The 16,063-nt window shown below is 38.1% G+C and overlaps 1 protein-coding gene across 1 annotated transcript; it reads left to right on the top strand.

Moving 5' to 3' along the window:
• Positions 1–7,350: 7,350 nt before the first annotated feature.
• LOC108958195 lies at positions 7,351–8,268 on the top strand. Its single transcript, XM_018870223.2, has one exon. The coding sequence runs from the start codon at positions 7,351–7,353 to the stop codon at positions 8,266–8,268; it is 918 nt and encodes a 305-aa protein (XP_018725768.2).
• The last annotated feature ends 7,795 nt before the right edge of the window (positions 8,269–16,063 follow it).

A 16,063-nucleotide genomic window follows, 5' to 3' on the forward strand; every position in this document is an offset into this window, starting at 1 on the left:
GCTGCAATAACTGTATAAAGTTCTCAGCTCCACTTTGGCAAATTTGCCAAAAATTGCTTAGGTGAATGTGACTTTTCTTTTTCTAATCAATCCAATTCTCTTAAAAAGCATTGAAATTAGCTTGAGTCCCAATTTTATTTCAAAATTAAAACAGAGCTCTTCTCGCACTATTATATGATGTGATTTCTCATTTCTTAACTTGACACATTTTGATTTTATTATGCCGTACTTATGGACATTCGCTGGGTTTCAACAGCAAGAGTTCAAGAAGCTCCTTGCAGCTGGACAAAAGTTAGGGGAAATTTCACACGCATTTTACCAACTATAATTTTTCCTTTTCTAGATAATAAAAGTCGATTGTCATACAACAAGTTCAACTCTTTGAAATCCGAGAACTATTTCTTAGACCCTTTTACCAACAAAAGAACACCTTTTGAAGTACTGAAAATCTTAGACAAAAAAAAAAAAAAGTACTGAAAATCCTCCCGACCACCCAAAAAACAGAAAAAGGGTAGTACGGAAAATCCTTGCAATCAGTTCATTTTTGTTACTTTTTGTTGGTCAACCTTGACGTGAGGCTCCCGTATGGCTCTAGTCCTAGTTGTACCGATACGGACCTTGCGAACACGCGACACGACAAGACGTGATACGTCGGCACGTCGTTTTTAAAAGTAAAAAATTTCGACACGTTCCGATCGTTATATATTAAATAAATATTTTTATTTTTAATTAATTTGATTCAAATTTATAATTAAAAAAACCTACAATGAATTTACACTAATAATTCAATATACAGTACTTTTATTTTCAAAATTATTTTTAATTTTATTTAACAATTTTCCGATTAAATAAAAAGTCCCCAAACCCCTTCCATTAAATAAAAAGCCTCCACACCCTCCTGCGCGCCCAAACTCCCTTTTCCCTCGTTTCTTTCCCACCCCCAATTTTTTTTCACTTTTTTTTTTTCCCTCCACCTGACATCGTCGCTTCCCCTCCCTCTCGTCACTTCCCCTCTCTCCAACACGCCAAATCCCTCTTTTTATTCTTTTATTCTCAAAACCCTAGCAACGCTTCTTCTCCTCCTCCTCGCTGCACGACGTGTTTCGTCTCCTCTTCCTTTCGATTTCTGCTTGCCAGGGATGGAACGCGTGGTCCTGTGCGCTGAGAGGCTGCACACCGCCGCGAACTCCTCCCCTCCTCCCCCTTGCCGCCGCTCAGCTCGACGACGCCGCCCTCCCCACGCGCGCCTTTCTCGTGAAGTTCCTCCTCACGGCCCTCGCCTCAGTCTCTACTCTCTCTCTGGCCGTCTCTCGCCGTCGCGGGCTCGCCTTCGCTCGGCTCGCGGCTTTGTCTCTCCTCCCTCACCTTCGGACACGCGTGTCAAAATGTGTCGACAAAAGTTGACCCCGTGTCGACAAATCCGACACTCGGTCAACGCGTGTCCGAGCGTGTCGGACACAACACGGAGGCACATATAACGTGTCCATGCAACCTAGGCTCTAGCTCATATTTGTTAGAGGTAGCACTGTGATTTATAGGGGGATGAATATGTGGTTTAGAAAATATTTGACAATTTAATACGGATATAAAAACAGCTAAGTTGAAAATTATTAAATTCAAGTGAAATTTGAGTTTGGATATCAATTTTCATCGGTGTATAAGATTCAGAGTCATGAATATTAATAGTAACATAATAATAGTTATTAGTGTGCAAAAATCGATAAAAAAAAAATAGTGAATAAGAGATTAGAGATGGAGGAAATTGCACATAAAATGTATAGTAGTTCGGTTTAGAGTAAGTCTATGTCTACTCTTCTCATACTGACAGTCCGGCTAAATTCATTAGTTAATCAATAAGATGTTATAAAAGTGAGTGATTAGTGTCACAACATTACACGATTACTTTTTCAATGCCTCTTAAAGTCTACAGTTCTTTACTCACAGAAAATTAGTAAGTTTGAAGCTCTCTTAAACAGCGGATATTTTTATTCTGGATCTATTTTTGCTTTTTGGTAATTTGGTCTCCTTTAATACCTATCCACTTTGAATCTATCCATTGGATAGTCTTTAAAGGATCATTCTTCAATCAGCCTGTTAGACGAAATGTGTACAAGAGTTTAAGTAGCCATTAAATGTCCCAACGTTTCCACATCTGTCAAGTGGTCACCACCTCCGAAGACACCATAGTGACCGAGACGTGAAATCCTAAATAAATCAAACCCAAAAAAATTCGCAGCAATTTAGAAACGATGGCTTGATCATAGTTTAATCTTGCAAATTCCCCAACGGACAACTGTCCCATCTAGTTATGGTTATCGAGTATCATTAGTCAATATTTATATATAGAACAACTCGTAAGGAGTTTGAATGCGATTCGCCCCTTTTTCCCATTACAAAAATAATAGACGTGACCAAATCGAACTGCTACTCCCATTTTTTCAATTATTTAAATTGGTCAACACGGATTGTTGAGTAGTCTGTAGATTAATAGTTTAATTACCCAATTTTGAACTCGATCTGATTCCATCTAAACATTAATGGTCTTTAATTTAATTTATCAAGTTCAGTTAAGTGTATCGAGTAAGTACCTATGCTTTTATTCCTTATAAGTCTATCGATCTTATTGTTATTTTTTATGTATTGATCACTCAACTGGAAAGAGCTCACTATGGCTACTTAAAAAGTGCTTGTGACTTCCATCAAAACAAGTCACCATTAGAAGTTTGGTTTCTTAATACACAATGGGTGCTTTAATTTTACTCACAAGACACATTTTTACGGAGCTTTCATTTGCTCGTTTCTATCGTGTATTATGCATTACAAGTTCTAAAGGTGCAAATAAGAAGCCAGAAGGTGAGTAGGAGATACGGTAATTTAACAAGATAATTGTCAAAAAAGTCATAAACCTATTGTACAATAGTCAATTCAATCATAAACTTCCCAATTATACCAATTTAGTCCTAAACCTTTTAAGAATTTGTCAATTTAGTCATTTCAATCAATTTTGACTCAAAATCACTAACATGAATGACAATTAAACATCTTACGTGGCCAATGAGGCCCGAATGTCCTCCCTTGTGGCCACCAAGGGTGCGCGGAGGCCTTTATCCATCATCGATGAAGATTGCAACGCCTTTGCTCATACCAAGTGAGGCTTGGTTGGCACCAACCCAGAGCTAGGTAAAAAAAAAAAAAGCAAAGAAAAGAAAAGAGCAAAAAGTAATAAAAAATAAAGAATAAAGAAATTGTTTATGTTAGTGCTAGTCATGCTATATAGGATAACTGACATCTACATCAGCAATTTTTAAACTAAAATTACTTGAAAGGATTACATTATCAAATTATAAAAATGCTTAGGACTAAACTGACATGATTAAAAAAGTTTATGATTAAATTGACCGGTGTAAATAGGTTTAGAACTTTTTTAGTAATATTTCTTGATTTTACATGTTGGCATTTAGATATATTAATGGATTTTAAATGTTTCGAGTTAAATAGAAGTCAATATAAATTTTACCAAATTCACAAAAAGTCAAAAAATATATAGAAATCACTCTCGACAATGAAGGATCTAAGAAAATTGATATCACTATATAAAAGGCAAAGTAACACGAAAATGTAACAACGTTTGGTAGATAGATATATTCAATTACAAATATTAACAAATTAAGGAAATAGTCTTTATTTTAGGCCTCTTAACATCTTTTTAAAATAAACAATGGTGGGAGCCACTTGACCACCCCAAATGGGTAACCAACTAAACATCCCTTTCAATAGAGCCAAGTTTAGGAACTGAGGAACTATGTTATAAGCCACTCCACATATTAAATGCAAGAATTCAGTTTTCCTCTATTCAGTATTCACCATATGGTAAAACTCACTTGCACCTTAATTCTCTCTTATCCTTACTTTATTTTGAAATTACCATGATAATGTGTGGAATGCGTCCAACCTTGTCAGATAAAAAAAAAGCGAAGAAGAGAGTTTAAGGACCGCGGGACCATATTATAAGCTGCTCGACATATTAAATGCAAGACTTCAATTTTCCTGGATCCACCATATATTTGTGCAGTAAACTCGCTTAAACCTCCTCCATCTCTCGTCTTTATTTTATTTCGAAATCACCATGATGCCGCGTGGAAGGCGTCCAACCTTGTCAGATAAAAAAAGGCATAGAAGAAGGGACAAATGGGGGAAACCGCCATGCGAGGGTAAACTTCATCGTCATTAATGCCCCATTTGCACGGTCCAGTTGGGTCCTTCCCCAAATAATTGTACTTCTGGCCCTCACCATCCAATCAATAAAGGTGAATGGATACTTCCTTAACTAATTACATTTACTCATTCCTGACATGTCTTCCCAGTCCCAGTCAATGACTTTCCAGTTTGAGACTTCCACTCCACTTTCTCATGAGGCTTGGATCTACCAAGAAAGATCATTACTTATTGGATTATCTCAAGATCTAGCCCAAAATTAGAAGAAAAGATGGATGTACCTGCATTGGACTGACGTAAATCGAGATTGGTCATCGGATCGTCTCGAACAAGCCCAAAATTAGAAGAAAAGATTGATGTACCTACATTGGGCTGAGCTTATTATTATTTATAAGTCAAGATTTTAATGCAATCACAAATAGAGAAGTGTCATTAATGACTAGAAATTTTGTTGATCTATTTCCAGTCTAAAGAATATATTAATTAACCTAAGTTATTGTCCGTAAAATTCTAAGCGCAACTGAACGTGTCGAATAAGTAATATAACGATAAGAAAGATAAAAAAGAGTATGGTTCCAGATGATTAATAAACCAATTAAATACGAAAAATAAATTAATTATAAAATTTATTTAACAAATCAAAATAGAATAAATTAAAACTAAAGATCTTAAAAGCAAAATTTGGAAACTAAATGCAGTAAATCAATCAGATAAATATGTTAGAGCATCCGATTTCACCGAACGATATCAAACATGTAATAGCGAAATTTCTAATCTATTTACTATCCTATCTCTATGTATAGCAAACACACTCAATTTATTAATCCACTATATCTATTTGTGATTTAAAATAAACATAAGTGCATTGAAACCTATGAATATTCCTAGCTTATGAGTTTTTTGGATTACTTGATTACCGAAAGCTACACAAATAATGTGATATATCTCTATATATGTTTAATTCATGATTATATATTATAAAAATGAATTGCATATTATCACTTCTCAATCTCAAATATACACATCAAATCATTCAAGCAGTGGCCATGTACAATAATATATAACTCACATGAATGAAATCACTTGTACACATAAAAATCATGAAATTCACGTCATCATGATTATGCTGCATCATAGTCCTAGCAAAAGAAAATTAGAACATAGCAGAAGAAGAAAAAATAAATAAATCAAATCCAGTATTTTGAATCAAAGAACAAGAATTTTGTCACCACTTTTGCCATATTTTCAAAATATTTAAAAAACTCTTAGAACAATGAAAAACAATCTAAAAAAAACTAGCTATCCCCTCAAGCTCTCAATGTTCTCCTATTTATAACATACATCCATGACCCTTATCCCCAAGCAATTGATTACTTTTTTGGATAAAATTAGAGAATAAATAAGGGAATCTTTGATTTGACTTCTATCTCTCAACGCTTGCAGATAAAATTAGGTAACAAAATCAAGAATTCCCTGATTTGATATCCATCTTCCAATGTTTTCGGATTTGAATACTTAATTTTTGTCATTCATTTCATTATCTTCTCCATATCCATTATTCTGCACAAATAAGGAGAATTCGAATAATCAAAAAGAAAATCCAAATATTTTTCATAAATATTACATTATTTATTATCTAAAATAGGTAAAATAACTCTATTTTTATAGAGTTATCGGTTATCGAGCGATGCCAACTTTTACCTATTCAATGACTATTTTTTATTTAATAGTGCTTCCTTTTTCGATTTGGGGTGAACTTCAATTTCGTTATTTCAATACTAATGTTTGCATTTTGGTTGAAAATATATTAGTGCTTACTGTTTAGGGTAAATTTGCGATGGGCAATTATTTCATTCATATCTTAGTGTCATAAAAGTTCAGGAGTCTTTATTGTGGCCGCATCCTCTTTACAATTGATGGTTTGAATTATATGCAATGTGAATGCTAAAAGATGGAAAAGGCTATGTAGTATCTCACTTGCTGTGGCACCAACACCATGAGTTCGACCATTTTTGTAGATAGTAGCCTGTATTTAGCTTTGGGAGGTAAGTATTAAACCTCTAGCATCTCTACTGAGCAATTATCTTGTGGTACTGTTTAATCCATGCTAGTGTGAGTTTGTCATGGGAGATGCCTAGAATGAGTAGCAGTGCTAATTGCACCTCTCGGGCCCTTCTCTCGACAAGCAATCTCTCAATTGACCAGTTGTAATGATTTTTTTTTTCTTTTGTAGTCTAATGACAAGTACTAATCTCAAGACTCAATTGTCAACCTAAGAAGTACTTAGATGTAGAGGTGTCAACAATTCGATTAAGTTCGGTTCATTTCAGGTTTTTTTAACCAAATTGCGCCTTGGACCGAATATAGCTTGAACCAAAGAATCAATTTGGTTCAGATCGGTTTTTCGATTTTCTTTTTTGAAACTATAAAGAGATTTAGTGGAAAATGAGAGAGATTTTATAAATTGCAATATTAAGAAGAGTGACAATTTGTAGTTTGATTCGATTAACCGAACTGAATTAATTATCCAAATCAAATTGAAAATGCACAAAAGTTTGGTTCAGTTTTGGTTTGATTTCCGGTTCGATTTTGACACCTCAACTTAGATGCATGGATAAGGCCTAATTGAGACACTTTTTTCTCTCCGCCATGGAGTTTCCTCTCTACCGAGTGTGTAGTCCCCCTCTACCAGCTGGGTAGTTCCTTGTAGCTTTTCTCAAATCCCACCTTGAAGCCACTGTTTGCTTCGATTCTTTGTCTCTATCCCTCGTCGATCCTCTGGCGTTGTGACATCTAACCAAACACCCCCTTGTGAAAGCTTCGAAACCCTAATTTCTGCCCTCTCCTCAGTAGTAAGGTAGCGCTCCATTTTTCACTCTTCTGAGCTCCCTTCAACCCTCAAATCCATGATCTATCAAGAAACCCATTCCCCTACAAACAAATATGGCAAATTAGAACAATGAAGATAGAAGACTCGCGGCTCTGTGTAAAAGCATGGGAAAACTCTGGAACGCAGTCGAAATCGTCGATATCCCAGGTGCTATCTCTCCCGAAAAATTAATTGAGTGTCGCAAAACACTATTTGGCCGATTCTACACAAACCCAGCCTTGAACTATAATGCTTTCTTAACCTTGATGAGGAAAGCTTGGAAGACGGAGAACTTTACCTGCGCAAGGCTGGAACCAGGTTTCTTCTCTTTCTCCTTCCATTCGGAAGCTGAGGCACGGAGAGTACTTCAATCGGGACCTTGGTCATTCTCCAGCCATCTCCTCATCCTTAGGCAGTGCGAACCTGATACACCAAAGTTCTGTTATGATTACAATCACTGTGATTTCTGGGTAAAGTTCTTTGGTTTACCCTATGGGAGAGTTACCTATGATGTGATTGAAGAAATAGCCTCCAAACTAGGAGCAGTTGTTGAAGTAAAGCTGGAGGAAAAGGGAAACAACACCTACAAAGTGGGTAAAGCCCGAGTGACACTGCCTTTAGCAAACCCGTTGAAAACTAGTGTAATTGTGAATCTAGATAATAAGAAGCTGTGGGTCGAATTTAAATACGAACGACTGCCCTACTATTGTTACTCTTGTGGCAGAATTGGCCATTATGTAACGGAATGTACCGAAATACCTTACAAGGAGTCAGGGTTGGAACATAACTTACCAGCCGGATGTGGGGATTGGCTGCGAGCTGAGGTGAGGGAACTAAGCCCCTATGGTAAGATATTCTATGGAAAGAAGGAACTTCCTCCTGACGAAGTGGATGTAGTGCTTGAAACCCCATTATCTCCTGCACCTGCAACAGAGCAGAATAGTTCACCATTATCCCAGCAAACCCAGGTATGTGATACTCGCCTAAAAGGAAAGGAAACTTACAAGCCTTCCTCAACTCAGGAACTAATTCTGGTTGAAGTGAAAAGCCCCCAGAAGAGGGAAAATTGCTGCATTGATGAGGAATCAATCTTGACACTCCACGAGGAACATATGAAGGAAGCTGAAGTTGGGCTGGAGATACCCCCCTGCAAAGTCGAAAGGGAAGTGTGTGAAGTCGACTAATTCAAAAAGAGTTAAACGTTTTTGTCCATATGGAGAACAACCATCAGCTCAACTTTCAGAGAACACTACTCAGCTAGTGGAAACACCTATTAGGGTGGCAAAAAAGTCAGATCAATGGGCTTTGGTGGCTAGCCCTAATAAGCCACCAAATTACCCATGAAACTCTTAAGCTGGAATTGCCAGGGGCTAGGCAATCCCCTGACATTCCAAGCACTGCGAGTCACTGTGACTCAAGAACGGCCCAACCTTGTTTTCATTATGGAAACTAAAAACTCAGAACAGAAAGTGCTCAAAATAAAAAGGAGACTCAAATTCCAAAACAGTTACATAGTTAATCTGAGGGTACAGCTGGGGGCTTAGCTTTATTCTGGGATGATCATCTCGGTTATCTATTGACTCCTCTTCAGCCACAACCATCTTCACCCAATGTCATATGAAAGACAATAATCAGGAAATGAAAATTATTTTTCTCCATGCTCCAACTGTTTTCAGGGAAAGAATCAAGTTATGGGAACATATCTCCTTAGTTAGTATGCATTACCGACTACCATGGCTTTGCTTGGGAGATTTTAACGAAATATTAAATCACTGGGAGAAAGTGGGCAAGTACAGAGCTGAAACTTACAGGTTAACTGCTTTAAGAGACTTTGTCAATCAGTGCTCCTTGATGGACCTGGAATGTAAATGGTGCTCCTTCACCTGGTTAAACAAACGTGAGGGAGAAAATATGGTGAAAAAGAGACTAGATAGGGCTTTTTGCTCACTTCAGTGGAGAATTTCCTACCCAGAGGCTGAATGCATTGCTCTCCCGGCGATAGGCTCAGATCATACTCCTCTCCTGTTATCCCTGGCTCAACCAAAGAGTAGGAAAATAAAGCAATTTAAGTATGAAGCATACTGGACTGACGATGTAGAAAGCAAAAACATAGTCACTGATACCTGGAATGACCCTGCCACAAAGGATCTTACCTTGGTGGACAAACTGAAGCAAGTACAACAGAAGTTGATACAGTGGAGCAAGAGCAAATTCAGCCATGCAAAGAAGAAGGTCACCTGGCTAAAAGGGGAACTCCAGAACCTAATGAACAACACTCAAATCACTGGAGAATCAGCTCAACAGAAAGAGATTACTAAAGAAACTGATAAGCTATGGCGTCAAGAGGAGATGTATTGGGGTATGCGGTCAAGAATTAGCTGGATAAAGTGGGGCGATAGAAATACACGATTTTTTCATACGACGACAATTCAGAGGAGAAGTATAAATCAGATAACAATACTGAAAAATGAGAGTGAAGTATGGGTTCGAGGGGAAAAACAGATACAGGGGATGACAGCACAGTTTTACAAAAATCTATATACATCAGTGGGCTTCCGCGATTGGCAACCTATCATACAACTCATCCCTACTTTAGTAGATGACTAGATGAATCATACCTTGATGGCTCCACTTACCGAGGAGGAAATCACCACAGCTATGCAGCAGCTGGGAGCTTCCAAGGCACCCGGTCCCGACGGGTTTCATGGCATCTTCTACAAAGAGAACTGGTCAGCAATCTCTAAGGAGATCTTCCAAGAAATACAGCTATTCTTCAACTCTGGTCATCTAGATCCTGCATTAAACAGAACACTCATTACACTGATTCCCAAAGTCCCACAACCTGAAAAAGCTTTGGAGCGAGATCGCCTATCGGACTCGCAACTTCCTATATAAAATCATTTCCAAAGTACTCACAAACAAGCTCAAACCAATTCTACCACACATCATTGCAGAGGAACATCGTGCTTTTGTGGGAGGTAGGCAGATTCAGGATAATATACTGATGGTTCAGGAGGTGCTACATAGACTACGAACCAGCAATAGGAAGAAAAAATTTCAAGCAGTTTTAAAACTAGACATGCAAAAGGCGTACGATCGCATCGAGCGGGATTTTCTTAAGGCCTGTCTAACAAAATTAGGTTTATGTGACCTATGGATATAGAGGATCATGTAATGTGTGAGCACAATATCTTTCAGCATAAATTTAAATGGAGAGCCTTTACCTTTCTTCAAACCTACCCGTGGCTTACGCCAAGGAGACCCTCTCTCACCTTACCGCTTTATCATCGTCGCCAATGTGCTATCCATCCTAATGAAGAAAGCTGTTCAGGAAGGTTCACTTACTGGAATCAAGTTGAACAACCACTGCCCTACTCTGTCCCATCTACTTTTTGCTGATGATTCTATCTTCTTCATGCACGGAACAATTGTTGAATGTCAGAACTTGGCTAGTATCTTAAATCAATATTGTTTTGCCTCTGGTCAGGCAATTAATCTCAACAAATCGGGTATCTACTTTAGTAAAGGATGTCCTACAGCTCTAAAGAGAAACATGGCATCAGCCCTTCGAGTACCAGAAATCACAAAGACATGCAAGTATTTGGGCATACCTTCAGACTGGGGGCAATCCAAGAAGGACATGTTCGCATGGATCTTAGCTCGGGTCAACTCCAAACTGGATAGCTGGAAGGAAAAACTGTTATCAAAAGTAGGAAAGGAAATACTTCCGAAAGCAGTAATACAAGCAATCCCTCGATATGCTATGTCAATATTCAAAATTCCTATATCGATTTGCAAAGCAATTGAGAGAAAGGTTGCATTGTTTTGGTGGAAAAGCAATGAGAAAAAGGCTGGCATTCACTGGAAGAAGTGGGATTTGTTAAAAACCAGGAAGAGTGAAGGGGGTTTGGGTTTTAAGGATTTACAGACTTTCAACACAACAATGCTAGCAAAACAGATGTGGCGCATAATTAAAAATCCAGACTCACTGGTAACTAAATTATTGAAAGGGCTGTATTACTCACATGGTGACTTTTGGCATGCTGGCAGAGGATCACGACCCTCGTGGGGTTGGCAGAGTATCATCAAGGCAAGGGATTCGGTTGCTCCTCAGGTGATGCACATGATAGGCAATGGAAAAAAAAAACATCAATTATAACAGAGAGATGGCTAAAAAGTGGCCCCATAGGAGGCCCAGCATCAAACCAAGAACCAGGCAAAGTCTCAGATCTTATAAATCCAGGTACAGGTAGATGGAACGAACCTCTTTTACACTCAATGTTTGACGAAAGAAGGGTACGAGAAATTTTAGCCACACCCATTGGCTTACCTAATGAAGAGGATCAACTGGTATGGATGCACACAAAATCAGGAAATTATTCAATAAAGAGCGATTATTTCATATTCAGAAACGCCTTTGATTTATCACAGAATACACAAGCAACCTCATCTTACACAGCCAATCTCAACCTTTGGAAATACATTTGGCAGTCCACAACCCCACCCAAAATAAAAAATTTCCTCTGGAATGCATGTAACAATGCCCTAGCAACAATGGAAAATTTGCACTACCGAAGGATCGTACCTTCTCCTTTATGCCCCCTCTGCAAACTGGAAGCAGAAACGCTTGAGCACACTTTTCTCCTCTGCCCATGGACAGCCAAGGCATGGAATTCAGCCCCTCTGCATCTACGGATATCCAGGTTTGGCCTTACCCGATTCGAAGACTGGATCTGCAGCATAAAACAGAATCTAGTTATCTCAGGAAATTTTAACCACATAGCGGTAGTACTATGGAGTATCTGGAAGGAAAGAAATTGGTCGATTTTTAGCCATCAAATCCCAAGACCGCAAGCAACAATAGCTAGAGCAGAGGCGTTCGCAGAAAGCTACAGAGGTCTAAACGACAAATCAAAAAGCAAGAAGAATATCGAAATCTTATATGAATCCTGGTGTCCACCTCCTCCAGGTTCGATTCGAATCAACATCGACGCATCTTTTGATCCCGATCTAGACATCAACGAAGCACCTAGCGAAGCGAGCGAACTTCCTCGACATAGAGCTGCCATCGCCTGTGTTTGTCGAGATCACAGAGGCTTCCTCATGGACGGATTTGCGAAGCCAGTCGAGGCTACTTCGGCTTCTCAGGTGGAGGCGATTGCGATGGAAGAAACCCTAAAATTTGTCGAAAGCCGCGGATTTCTCTCTCCTCAAGTACACTCTGACTGTTTGCCTTTAGTGCACGCTTTGAAGACTTCGACTGAACTGAGTTGGGAACTGCAACCGATCGTGAACCGGGCCCAAGCAAAACTTGGTCATCTCCCGGGCCTTTCACTGGCCCACTACAACAGGAGCACAAATCGATCTGCGGATTGGATAGCGAAGGCATGCCGAAACAACATCTTACCCTCGAACTGGATTTCTAACCCCCCCTACTTTATTTGATCTTCTATGCACTGATGTTCTAAGTGTTATTTTCCCTCATATGAAATAGTAAATCAAGCGATGATGTTTGCTGATAAAAAAAAAAAAAAAACTTAGATGCATGGATGCGTGGACATGCTAAGTACTAATACATTTTCCTAGAAATTTAGTCATGAAATCAGCATGTTGGTGGAATCAACAAGTATGTCTAGATGCCCAGAAAGTGAAGCAACGAGGAGCTTTGCAAATAGCTGAGGCTCATAAGTTTTGCTCGCGTTGTGAAGAATTGAATTGAGGTAGCTGCCGACATAGTTGTTGCTGCCGATCGAGAAGGCGAAGATCACCTTGGCTAAATAGCTTGAGAACTCATCAGAGCTCTTGACGAGTCTTAGTAAATCATTGAGGGTGGCACTATCAAACTACCTCACTTGGTCATTCAAATTAAGACATTTGCCCTAAAAAATAGTTCCCACGTCATGTGTTTTCAAGGTTCAAGTCAAGCCCGTTACAAGACGATATTTTTACTTTTCTTTGTAATGTCCATGCGAAATTTCACGCCTAGTTTATATGGTTAGAGTCCTTAGAGCTTGATATCGATTGATGGATATCATTTGTAATTTTCAATTTTGAGACTGGTTTATAATAGGGGTGAGCTGTTCCAGGTTCCGGTTCGGTTCCGTCTGGAACCTGGAACCTACCATCGGGTATAGGTTCCTCAAAATGAGGAACCTGGAACCTACCCGTGGGAACTAAGAACCTGGAACCTACCTTGTCATAGGTTCCAGGTTCCAACAGGTTCCTTTTTTTTTTTTTTTTTTTTTTTTTTTTTTTTTTTTTTTCAGATTTGAACTATAACATATGCGCACGTTACCAAAAACTATAACGTACGCGCACGTTATAAAAAAAACTATAACGTACACGCACGTTACCAAAAAAAAAAACTATAACATATGCGCATGTTACGAAAAAAAATATAACATATACGCACGTTACCAAAAAAAGCTATAACGTGCATGCACGTTACTAAAAAAAATATAACGTATGCGTACGTTACCAAAAAAAACTATAATGTACGTGTATACTACACGGTAACTTCCCATTGACATGTTATCTTGATACATTAACTTCGCATTGCACAACAATAATAGAATATAATTAGAAATTTCAAAACAAATAGCAAACTAGAAAGTAGAAATAAAACACCACTAGAACAAGAATGTCTAGAGGTACAAGTTTTGAAAACAATTTCGATTAAACCCTTAAATGAACTCAGAAAATTCTGAAATTTGGACACGTTGTATTTAAGACCTAGAGGTACAAGTTTCATGAGAAATCGTAGTCCAATTCATTCTGGATTAAAAGATAAAATCGATTTACTTTTCCTATTCTCTACTTGCACAGTTTTTGAAACATTTTTGGTTAAATAGGCAAATGAACTACAAAAATTACGAAATTTAAATATGTTGTAGGGAAGACATGAAGAGAGATATTTCATGCAGAACACATTTTCAAAAGAACCTCATACAAAAATGATATAGTCCACGCATTGCAACTTACAAGATCTGAACACATCAGATTGCACAGTTTTAGAAAAATTTCCGATTAAATGCCCAAATGACCTTCAGAAATTATGAAATTCGACTATGTGATATCCAAGACCATAAGGTAGATACGTCATGAAAACATCTAAGTCAAATTCGTCCTAGATAATTAAATATGGACGGTTAAAATCCCTGTTCGTAGTACCGTAATTCCAGATCTAACCATCTCTAAAGGACCACGATTTCACCTATCTATTCTTGTTTTTTTTCTCTACAATTTTGATATGTTGTACCTCAGGATGTCCTTTACAACTTTTGTTAAGAAACCGAAGTAAAATTTCGACAAAAAGGTTGCCTTACAGTCCATGAATTCATCAAGGGTCGGTCCCAAAATCTCCAGATCCAGTCTTTCCAAAGAATAACGATTTCACCTACTTATACTTGTTTGTTTTGTCCCAAATTTGAATATGTTATACTCCAAGAAGTCCTTTACAACTTTCATTTAGAGACCAAAGCCAAAATTCAACTAGAACATCACATACAAGTCACTAGAACATCCAAGGTCCCATTAGAGTTTTTCTGCCCTAAGTAACCGGTTCCGGTTCGGTTCGAAACAGGTTCCGGTTCGGTTCGGTTCCTAGAAAAAGGAACCGGTCCCCTTGGAACCGGGAACCGAACCGGACCCTCCTCGGTTGGTTCCGGTTCCGGGTAACTCAGGAACCGCTCAGCCCTAGTTTATAATTTGAATTTAGCGGCACTTTAAATGATAACTTTATAAAAATAGAATTATTTTACCTATTTTATACAACAAATAATATAATATCTGTGAGAAAATATTTGGTTATCTTTTTATTTATTCAAATTTTATTTGTTCATGCAGCATAATGAGATATTGAGAAAATAAGGAAAAAAATGACAAAAAGAAGGAAAGCAAGATTCTTTAATTCAAGAAGTCAAATTAAAAGCATTGGAAGATGGACAACGAATCAATGATTTTGCACAAGAGATTTTTTTTTATGAGACCACATGGGTGACCTTTTGGGAAATTAACTTTATGTATCGTAAATCTTAGTATGATATGAGTTAAAGAACACAAACTCAGCGGAGTTAGATTAATAAGTGCCACATTAATTGAATTAAAATGGGACTACGGCAAGAACTATAAAGAAAAGAGAGCAAACAGAAGATGAAGAAACTTCATGCTACAAGCCAAAAATGAGTTAGTTATGGAATCGATTTAGTAATTTGTGAATCCCAGATCTGGGCACTGGACATCTCGTTTAAAAGATCAAGCTCTCATTGACTTTGAGAAGTCTACTGCCGGAAGTAACGAACAATTCTTCTCTCCTTTTCTCTAATTCTCGTGCTCGTGCTCGTGCTCATATCTTGGTGAAACACTGGAAAACCTCTCCGGGAAGCAAGATGAAATTGAAGGAGCTCTCTGCATCGCCTTGTTTTGCTGATCCATTGCTCAGCGAAGTTGCAAATTATCGTCTCTTCTTCTTTTTCCTGCTATCTGATATCTTCAACGACAGAAAAGATGAAGATTGAAAAGTTGCATTGCTTTTGGCAGAGTGAGACAAGAGAAGAGCACCAATGAGATGGAGCCAAGAAGACTTCTTTGGTTACTGAAAAAATGGTCAATGGGATAGTGGCAATTGGCCATACTACTAGGAAGCTTCTGAAAGCGCGGTTACAACTGGCCCACTCGAGAAAAAAGATAAGGCCAATAATTGTATATGGTTATGAGGTTCACATTACTGTATGCTGTGGTGTGGCAATAATTGTATAAAGTTCTAAGCCCCACTTTGGCGAATTTGCCAAAAAATTGTTTAGGTGAATGTGACTCTTCTTTTTCTGATCTGCTGAATTCCTTTAAAAAAGCATTGAATTTAGCTCGGGTTTCAATTCTATGCCAAAATCATCACGGAGCTCTTTCTACTCTATTGTATACGGTGATATCTCATCTCCTGATCAGGCACATTTCAATTTTTTTATGCTGTACTTATGGATA

This window comes from Eucalyptus grandis, chromosome 5 (genome assembly GCF_016545825.1).
Source record: "Eucalyptus grandis isolate ANBG69807.140 chromosome 5, ASM1654582v1, whole genome shotgun sequence".
NCBI classification, from domain to species: Eukaryota; Viridiplantae; Streptophyta; class Magnoliopsida; order Myrtales; family Myrtaceae; genus Eucalyptus; species Eucalyptus grandis.